Here is a 10,395-nt window from a genome sequence, read left to right on the forward strand (position 1 = left end):
CTAATAATAATGTGTAGCCTAACAGAACAGAACTGCACACAAATACAAACACGGGCCCACAGCCAAGTGAGAATTTAATAAAGATGAATCATACCAACATTAATAATTATAAATACTTTAGACATGACTGTACAGATAAACTCCAAATGACAATACAAAATATACAAAAACAGTGACAGTTCCTTTCATTTGCAGCCCTATAATATCCATAGCAATAAGCAGGGTTGTGTTTCCCTGTGTGGTGGGGTCTAGGGTGGGGAGCCAAACCACTTTCCAGTTTCAGTCAGAATCATGGGAACAAGTACCTTTGCAGAGAAAACTGGAGTGGCTGGAGCCACGATGGAGTCCTCAGGAATAAGCAGAGCCCAGGAGACATGAAGAGGAGTGGAACACAGTGCCAACCCTACCAACTCTCTCTTCTTTCTCTCTCCCTTTCTCCCTTCTTTCTCCTTTCCTCTCTTCTTTCTTCCTTCCTCTCTTCTTTCTTCCTTCTTTCTCTTTCCCTTTCTCTCGCTCCCTTTTTCCTTCCTCTCTTCTTCCTTCCTTTCTCTCTTCTTTCCTCTCTTTTTTCTTTCTCGCTCATCGTTACCCCCAGACCCATCTCTCAGACTGGGATGACTTCAGCTGTACCGACTCACTGCTGTCTCCCTCCCTCTGCTGAAGGATAGAGATACACACAGGGTTAACACACACACACGGTTATACACACAGGGTTAACACACCACACACACACACAGGTACCTTGTTGGCGATGGCCCTGAGCTTGCCGAGCAGTGAGGGTTTGTGGGAGTAGACCACGTCATCCTCAGGCTCCTCCCCCTCGGCCAGGGCACAGCTATCCGCCACCGGTAGCTCACACTCCTTATTGGCTGACATCACCAGCCGAGAATACTTATACTCCAGCCTGACATGGGGCGCCATAGTGACACAGAAACACATAGGATACAGAGATGCAGGAGTCAGGAGCGTTGTACTACAGCCTATGGCAGGGCTGTTCAACCCTGTTCTTGGAGAGCTACTGTCCTGTAGGTTTTCACTCCATCCCTCATCTAGCGCACCTGATTCTAATAATTAGCTGGTTGAAAAGCTGAATCAGGTTGGTTACAACTGGGGTTGGAGTGAAAACCTACAGAAGGGTAGCTCTCCAGGAACAGGGTTGTACAGCCCTGGAATATGGCTGGGATGGTTATTTGATTAACAGGTGTCAGTCAATCACCTCTTGTTCTTCTTCCAGAAATAGAAGGTGAGAGAGACGAGCAGCACAGCTAAGAAGGCCCCACCCCCTACCCCAACCTTTAGCCATAGAGCGATGGCCTCGCATGGGACAGAGCTCTTAGCTGGCAGGGACATGCCTTTGGTGCACAGCTTTGGCTCATTCCACACAGACAGAGTCACCTACAGAGAGAAAGAGAGAGAGAGAGAGAGAGGGAAGGAGGGGGGAAGTGATGGAGAGAGAGTAGAGAAGGAGAGAAAGAGAGAGCGAGAGGGAAGGAGGGGGGAAGTGATGGAGAGAGAGTAGAGAAGGAGAGAAAGAGAGAGAGAGAGGGAAGGAGGGGGGAAGTGATGGAGAGAGAGTAGAGAAGGAGAGAAGGAGAGAGAGGTGAGAGGGAAGGAGGGGGGAAGTGATGGAGAGAGAGTAGAGAAGGAGAGAAAGAGAGAAAGTAGGTTCAATTGAAATACCAAGAGTTGAAAGTAAGAGTTGAAAGTAAGAGTAGCATGAGTGTGTAAAAGGAGATGAAGAGAGAGGGAACAGAGGGAGTGTAGGTTACCTGGACCCCTCCCTTGCAGGCTCCCTCTATCTGGTGATAGTCATCCTGAGTGCAGCCGGGACAGGCGCTCCCACTCTCCCACAGGAAGTGAAACGTACAGCCGTCACACGTACCTGCAGGGCACGCACTGCACACACACATGCACACAGTAAAAATGTAGAAGGAGCTAATGAAAATTCACACACAAATAATACACAAACGTTTTCAGCTCAGATGTTGAGCAGACAGTCAGATAGGTGATGTTGAGCAGACAGTCAGACAGGTGATGTTGCGCAGACAGTCAGACAGGTGATGTTGCGCAGACAGTCAGACAGGTGTGTGTACCTGGGCACTGTGAGTTGCCCGCGGTCCGTCTTCTCTGGGTTGCAACGTATTGTCATGACCGCACTCCGACCACGCTCACAGGATCCAGTCGCCTGAGTAGACCTGAGATAGAGAGAGTCAAACACAAACACACAAATCAAATTCTATTTGTCACATGCGCCGAATACAACAGGTGTAGACCTTAATGTGAAACGCTTAATTACAAGCCCTTGACCACCAATGAAGTTCAAGAAAGCGTGAAGAAAATATTTACTGAATAAACTAAAGTTAAAAAACATACAAAGTAACAATAAAATAATGAGACTATATACAGGGTCAATGTGCGTGGGTACAGGTTAGTCGAGGTCATTTGTACATGTAGGTGTGGGTAAAGTGACTATGCATAGATAATAGACAGTGCGTAGCAGCAGTGTACAAAAAAACACATTTTCAACCCACTTTCAACCACAATGACTGATCTTCACTGGAACCATTCAACTATGAATGCTGTTCTATGGCGTCTAGCTCTACGCTGGCCTACCTGTAGAAGAAGTTGATGTCTGGAATGCCTTTTGAGTTGTCAGAGAAGAGTTCTGGTCTGGCGTTTATTCCGTCTAAATCACTGTCCACTGTCGCTCCTGAGAGAGAGACGGAAAGAAATGGAGAAAACCACTTTCAAATGAAATGGTTGAAAATAAATCCGTTTTTAGATCAAGCGTATACTTTGTGCTCTGGATATATTACTACTAGTGGTTGTGGCACTGTACTATAATCATTATGAAGGCACTATTCTATTGCAATCTCACCGAGAAAGGTATCAGCCAGACTGATAGACTGGGATGCCAGAGCCATCCTGAAGCCCCGCCCATCCGCAGGAATGATGGTTGATTGACAGATGAAGCTGTCCACTGAGTTGACGAACTGGGTGGAATCACTCCCCATGTCCTTGTTGGCGAGATCGGTGACATTATCTGTGCAGACAGCTGCCATCTTCCCCTGAAACAGAACACACAAAGACAACCCTGAGGTATGTGTGTGTTATCTAATGTCCATACAAGCTGATGTGTGCGTGCATGAATGTGTGTGTGTGTGTGTGTGTGTGTGTGTGCGCGTGCATGTGTTACCTGGTGTCCACACAGGCTGACATTGAAGACGTGGAGATACTTTGTGCCTTTAGAGGTGAAGCTGGGGCCGATGGTGAGCGAGGCCACGGTGCTCAGAGAGCTCAGGTCAAATGTCAGGGTACGGTTGTGCTCCGTGTGACTGAAGGAGCAGTCGCTATAGCAACGAGAGTGCTCCTAGGAGGGGGCACAATAGCATCAAGTCAACACACATCGAACAAATAGTGGCTCACATGATACACACATGATAGTACCAATGCTAAAAACATTACTATCCAGAGCAGAGACTGTTAACTGTTGATCTGGATGAGAGTAAAACTCATATAAGTATGGCCCTGAGAGTTTAGATTAGGTTATGAGGATTTAATGTTATAAAGTGGTTCTAATGATTATAATGGTTACGTAAGGTTAGTTTGTAAGGTTGTAACTTATGGTTGTGTGATGATATGAGTTGTGTGTTTGTGTTTAATATAATACCTTGTTGCTCTTACTCCCGGGGCCACAGGGCAAACACGCGTCTTCTCCATATGTGTGGTGACCAGACAGGTATGTGTTGGGGGGGCACTCCTGGCACCGGTTGGTGTCTCTGTCAATGTAGAACCCAGCTGGGCATGGAATACACGACCCAGACCGCTGAGAACTCTGGGATAGGAGGGCGCAGGCCCGGCACGCAGATGCCACGCCATCCTGGACATTTGTCACGCTCACCGAGTAGAGTATCACCACGTCACTGATGTACCGCCGCACCTAGATACACCCACGTCAATATATTATAGTGCAGTATGTAAGTGTGTCTGTGTAGTATGTGTGTGTGTGCAGTGTCACTGTGTGTGTGTGTGTGTGTGTGTGAGAGAGTGTATGTGTGTGTGTTTTGTGCAAGTGTGTGTGTACTCACGTCCTGAGCCTGATTGGTCCTCTGGAAGGCCCAAGTGTATGATATGGATGCGTTCCTGGTCATGATGTGTGTGTAACTCTGTCTCTCCTTACTGCCCTCCCATGATTCCACCACCGTGGTGCTCTTCCTGTTCACATCCTGCAGGGGGCGACACACACACAGGGTTTATATGGCAGCGGATCATTCTAGTTTACAATTTACACAGTGACTGGTTTATCTGAAATCTCACTGCTTTACTCTGATTTAGATTTGTAAATTGTGTACTGTGATCGGTTGTGTTTGTTCAAATATACTTTGGTTTCATTTGGATACATGGGTTGTTTTAACTGAGTCTACTGCAGGGATGATCAACTAGATTCAGCCGCGGGCCGATGTTCTCTTGAGCGGATTGACAGCAAGAAGCCCAAACATAATATTTGACTAAAACATAATAACTTCAAACCTTGCCTACATTTGTATACGATCACATATATCTCTCTATTATATGTGGGAATACTTGGGAACCGATTTCCAAAACTAAAATCACTTGTAGCTGATTTGCTGGTGTTTTTACAGTGTTTTATGTCCAACAATTACATTTTGTATTATTTCTTTGGGCTCATAAAACTTGGGGGGCCGCGGGCCGCCAGTTGGGGAACCCTGTTCTGCTTTATATGGCTTTACTAGCAAACATAGATATTGATATGTATTTATCCAATAGCGGGATAAAAGTAGGTCACTCATGTATTGGCTATGTCATACTGGCTATGTTGGGTTGGGTAATATGGATTTTCTGGCTAATACACTGTTGAGATCCTAGACACACACTCGTGCAGATGTGAGTGGTCCGACACACACCATCATGAAGTAGAGCTCACAGTCGGCAGAGCAGATTGTCTCGAAGACGAAGGTGATCCGGCCAAACTCAGTCCCGGTCATCCCAGCAAGTGATGTGGGTAACCTGACAGAACACACACACACACCCAGTTAACAAACACACACACACACACACACACACACACACACACACACACACACACACACACACACACACACACACACACACACACACACACACACACACACACACACACACACACACACACACGTTTCATGTTTCACAATAATCATAGCCATGTGTTCATTCTGACCATATGACCTAACCAGGAAAGACCTGAGAGCTCTAACAATAATACACAGTCAAGCCAAGACTAACTTGAAGCCAGGAACATGCAGGTTCAGGATGAGGTAATCGTTATCCGAGCCTCCAGCACCGCTGCGGATGTGATCCCCTGCCACCTCCCAGCCTGAACAACAACATATTACTGTGATTACACATTCTATTAAACACACATCTATATTCCTTACAGGAGCGGCAGGTAGCCTAGTTGTTAGAGCGTTGGGCCAGTTACCAAAAGGTTGCTGGATCGAATCCCTGAGCTGACAAGGTAAAAATATGTCGTTCTGCCCCTAAACTATGCAGTTAACCCACTGTTCCCCGGGAGGCCGTCATTGTAAATAAGATTTTGTTCTTAACTGACTTGCCTAGTTAAATAAAGGTAAAAAAATTACAAATAATAACAAATAACAAATAATCTGAGGGACACCACATATCTGTAACACAGACATCTATGATCCCATTAGTCAGAGAGACACAGAGTTATTACATACCCAGCAGGATGTCTATATTAGACATATCTACTATTCACCCATGTGTACTACTACATACATATCACATATCTCTTGACCCTAATCACCCGAGACATGTTTCTGTCTCACCGTTCATGTCGTCACATTTGGAGTTGCCCACGTTGAAGCAGGAAGTCTTCATGTTGGAAGGGAGGACGTTCCACCATTTATACTCATACCCCAGTACTGGCTCTGTCCCTGCAGGACACTCCTCACACACTGGGACAGACACACACAACCGTCAACAACACATTTCAATATACAGCAATACAGATGTGAGTGGCGTGTGTGTGTGTACTGTAAGTGTGTGTATGTGCACTGTTTATGTATATATATATAGTATGTGTCTGTGTGTGTGTGTGTGTGTGTACCTGAGGTGCCGTCAGAGTGTGTTCCAGGAGGACAGGGGAAGCAGGTGGAGTCGTTGGTGTTGTAGTAACCAGGGTTACAAGGAGGGCAGGCCTCTCTCTCCCCTGTAGGGGGCAGTGCCACAGCGCCCGTCACATTCTCCTCACAGATCCTCGGCTCCACCCACCGGTACATCACCTGCGTCTGTCACCACGGCAACCACAGGAGTTACATCACAACCATAGAGATACTATACACAGGATGTCTTATGTATTGTAATCTAATGTATGTGACCACAGCCTTCTCTCTCTATATGCACACTATATGTGTGTGTGACTTACCTTTCCCTCGCTGTCGCAGGCTGTGTGGATATGAAAGTAATCCTTCTCTGAACACGGAGGCCTCTCCTTACACTGTGACCATCCTTCATCTGAGGGAAAGAGTGAAAGAGAGAGAGACAGTGGATATTTGAACTGGTATCTACTGATACATTTCAATGTGTGTGTGTGTGTGTCTAGTACATACGTGAGTACTGTGTGTCGGGGCAGGGAGTACAGGAGGCGGCTCCCTTGTTAGACGATGTGTTCCTGGGGCAGGGCTGGCAGGAGGAGGAGCCAGGGGAGGAGCTAAACCAGCCTGGTCGGCAGGGGAAACACTCCGAGGTGTAGGCAACACCTAGAAAGAGACACATTAATTCATTAAGATGTAGATTCGGCTGTCGTCTCTGTGGTCTCATTTCCTAGATCTAAGAAGGGTGAGTTCTGGAGTGGGTGAGAACCTGTGATACTACACTGCCTTGACCAACCACATTACAGAGGCATGCAGAATGGGAGAGAGAATATAGGTGAGTGTGAAGATAGGGAGTACGGGTACGAGCGGTCATTACCCTCAATCTGGATGTTCCTGAGCAACACTGGTTTAACCATCTTCCCTCCGACCAGGATCCCTGTCGTCCTCCAGTACAGTATGTTAGTGCCAGACTTCAGATTCACCTGAGTCACATGTCACACAATATGTTGCACACAGATTATGTTACACACATCATACAAACCAATCATATAACACACACGTATCACACACTGCCTTCCTCCTCACCGTGTGTGTGTCCCACTCTCCGTTGGTGGTGAGTTTGATCCACTTCTGATCATCTGTCTGGGCCATCTCCTGACACTGCTCGTTCTGGACCTGAACACGCGTCACCACGGTAACCACTCAGAATATTGCATCACATGATTCTCTCGCTTTCAATCAGCAGCTGATTCTCCTCACCACAAAAAGCACTCAATTGCCCACATCTTTTGATGTAAAGCCATTGATGTAAAACCCATTGATGTAAAGCCATTGATGTACAAAAATATATTAATGTACAATTAAAGTCTTCCCTGCTACCGCAAAACAGACCCCCTTTTCATCTCTACGTACGTCAACCAGCTAAAAAAAAAGGTAATAAATGAACTGATATAAACTTCAGCAGGGAGTAGAGAGTCAGACTCACATAGAACTCAAAAAAGATGTTGTTGTCAGGGTACTGGTAGCTGAAGGAGACAGAGCCCTGCTTCTCCAAATGCACAGCGTAGACCAGAGACACGGTGCACTCATCACGACTAGACTCCAGATACACACCCTGCGGCGTCCACGATGAGCTACAGTACACAGAGTGAAAGAGAATACAGGACTACTGTGAGTTTGTGTGTGTGACTGAATGTGTAGTTAGTGTGTGTGTGACTGAATGTGTAGTTAGTGTGTGTGTGTGTGTGTGTGTGTGTGTGTGTGTGTGTGTGTGTGTGTGTGTGTGTGTGTGTGTGTGTGTGTGTGTGTGTGTGTGTGTGTGTATATATATATGTGTGTGTTTTGGGTTTTACTATTCTTGTGGGGACCAGAAGTTCTCACAAGGATAGTAAAACAAGGAACACTTTCACCACAGGGACAAAGGCTATTTTATGTTTATGGTTACAATTAGGGTTAGGGTTAGATCAGGTTGAGGTGTTAGGGTTAGAATTAGGTTTAGGTGTTAAGGTTAGGGTTTGTGTTAGGTGTTAGGGTTAGGAGTTAGGAGTTAGGTGTTAAGGGTAGGGTTAGGTGTTAGGGTTAGGAGTTAGGAGTTAGGTGTTGAGGTTAGGGTTTGAGTTGGGTGTTAGGTGTTAGGGTTAGGAGTTAGGAGATAGGAGTTAGGAGTTAGGTGTTAAGGGTAGGGTTAGGTGTTAGGGTTATGAGTTAGGTGTTGGAGTTAGGTGTTAAGGTTAGGGTTAAGAGTTAGGGTTTTGAATGTGAATCAACTTTTTGATCCCCACAAGGACAGGAAAACAGACATGTGTGTTACCTGTTACAGGCCTGACTCTCCTCTCCACTGGGTCCTGGGTCCATGTAGGTGGCCAGGCTGGTGAAGCCGGCAGGGATAGTGTCCCATTGGTCGAAACGCACCCCACTGCCCAGCGAATAGGAGCCGGCCGCACATGACGTACATTGCTGAGCGGACATCTCTAGGAACTTTCCCGCCGCACACGAGAACGCTGACAGACAGACAGACAGAGAGATAGGGAGAGAGGAGGGTCACACACACACAATGTGACAGACACATTCACACCTAGACAGTATACATACAGTTGAAGTCGGAAGTTTACATACACCTTAGCCAAATACATTTAAACTCAGTTTTTACAATTCCTGACATTTAATCCAAGTAAAAATTCAATTAGGATCACCACTTTATTTTAAGAATGTGAAATGTCAGAACAATAGTAGAGAGAATGATTTATTTCAGCTTTTATTTATTTCATCACATTCCCAGTGGGCCAGAAGTTTACATACACTCAATTAGTATTTGGTAGCATTGACTTTAAATTGTTTAACTTGGGTCAAACGTTTCGGATAGCCTTCCACAAGCTTCCCACAATAAGTTGGGTGAATTTTGAGATGTTGCTTCAATATATCCACATAATTTTCCTACCTCATGATGCCATCTATTTTGTGAAGTGCACCAGTCCCTCCTGCAGCAAAGCACCCCCACAACATGATGCTGCCACCCCCGTGCTTCACGGTTGGGATGGTGTTCTTCGGCTTGCAAGTCTCCCCCTTTTTCCTCCAAACATAACAATGGTCATTATGGCCAAACAGTTCTATTTTTGTTTCATCAGACCAGAGGACATTTCTCCAAAAAGTACGATCTTTGTCCCCATGTGCGGTTGCAAACCGTAGTCTGGCTTTTTTATGGCGGATTTGGAGCAGTGGTTTCTTCCTTGCTGAGCAGCCTTTCAGGTTATGTCGATATAAGACTCGTTGTTTTACTGTGGATATAGTAACTTTTGTACCTGTTTCCTCCAGCATATTCACAAAGTCCTTTGCTGTTGTTTTTGGATTGATTTGCACTTTTCGCACCAAACTATGTTCATCTCTTGGAGACAGAACGCGTCTCCTTCCTGAGCTGTATGATGGCTGCGTGGTCCCATGGTGTTGATGCTTGCGTACTAGTGTTTGTACAGCGTGGTCCCATGGTGTTTATACTTGCGTACTATTGTTTGTACAGATGAACGTGGTACCTTCAGGTGTTTGGAAATTGCTCCCAAGGATGAACCAGACTTGTGGAGGTCTACAATTTTTTTCTGAGTTCTTGGCTGATTTCTTTTTATTTTCCCATGATGTCTAGCAAAGAGGAACTGTTTGAAGGTAGGCCTTGAAATACATCCACAGGTACACCTCCAATTGACTCAAATTATGTCAATTAGCCTATCAGAAGCTTCTAAAGCCATGACATAATTTTCTGGAATTTTCCAAGCTGTTTCAAGGCACTGTCAACTTAGTGCATGTAAACTTCTGACCCACTGGAATTGTGATACAGTGAATTATAAGTGAAATAATCTGTCTGTAAACAATTGTTGGAAAAATGACTTGTGTCATGCACAAAGTAGATGTCCTAACCGACTTGCCAAAACGATAGTTTATTAACAAGACATTTGTGGAGTGGTTGAAAAACTATTTTTAATGACTCCAACCTAAGTGTATGTAAATTTCCAACTTCAACTGTACTCTCGCTCTCTCTCTCTCTCTCTCTCTCTCTCTCTCTCTCATGAACGTACACTGCTATCTTGAACAGGTCTCTCTGGAAAAATAGATTTTTATCTAAATGAGGCAAACCTGAATAAATAAAGGTGAAATAAATGTGAATGAACACACACACACACACACACACACACACACACACACACACACACACACACACACACACACACACACACACACACACACACACACACACACACACACACACACACACACACACACACACACACACACA

General features: G+C 45.4%; 1 protein-coding gene across 1 annotated transcript in view; it reads right to left on the bottom strand.

Moving 5' to 3' along the window:
• Positions 1–585: 585 nt before the first annotated feature.
• Positions 586–10,395, bottom strand: part of LOC120031881 (endosome/lysosome-associated apoptosis and autophagy regulator family member 2-like) — a 10,836-nt gene continuing 1,026 nt past the window's right edge. Inside the window, exons 3-22 of the mRNA XM_038977687.1 lie at positions 8,425–8,614; positions 7,600–7,747; positions 7,200–7,289; positions 6,991–7,096; positions 6,630–6,779; positions 6,446–6,534; positions 6,128–6,308; positions 5,847–5,975; positions 5,284–5,374; positions 4,926–5,028; positions 4,089–4,226; positions 3,671–3,940; positions 3,197–3,370; positions 2,879–3,068; positions 2,614–2,710; positions 2,094–2,195; positions 1,770–1,896; positions 1,217–1,395; positions 742–904; positions 586–654 (exon numbers count right to left, since the gene is read on the bottom strand). Of these exons, the coding sequence (XP_038833615.1) occupies positions 586–654; positions 742–904; positions 1,217–1,395; positions 1,770–1,896; positions 2,094–2,195; positions 2,614–2,710; positions 2,879–3,068; positions 3,197–3,370; positions 3,671–3,940; positions 4,089–4,226; positions 4,926–5,028; positions 5,284–5,374; positions 5,847–5,975; positions 6,128–6,308; positions 6,446–6,534; positions 6,630–6,779; positions 6,991–7,096; positions 7,200–7,289; positions 7,600–7,747; positions 8,425–8,614 (2,786 nt within the window). The remainder of the gene's footprint in view (positions 655–741; positions 905–1,216; positions 1,396–1,769; positions 1,897–2,093; positions 2,196–2,613; positions 2,711–2,878; positions 3,069–3,196; positions 3,371–3,670; positions 3,941–4,088; positions 4,227–4,925; positions 5,029–5,283; positions 5,375–5,846; positions 5,976–6,127; positions 6,309–6,445; positions 6,535–6,629; positions 6,780–6,990; positions 7,097–7,199; positions 7,290–7,599; positions 7,748–8,424; positions 8,615–10,395) is intronic.

The sequence above is a fragment of the Salvelinus namaycush genome, chromosome 38 (assembly GCF_016432855.1).
Source record: "Salvelinus namaycush isolate Seneca chromosome 38, SaNama_1.0, whole genome shotgun sequence".
NCBI classification, from domain to species: Eukaryota; Metazoa; Chordata; class Actinopteri; order Salmoniformes; family Salmonidae; genus Salvelinus; species Salvelinus namaycush.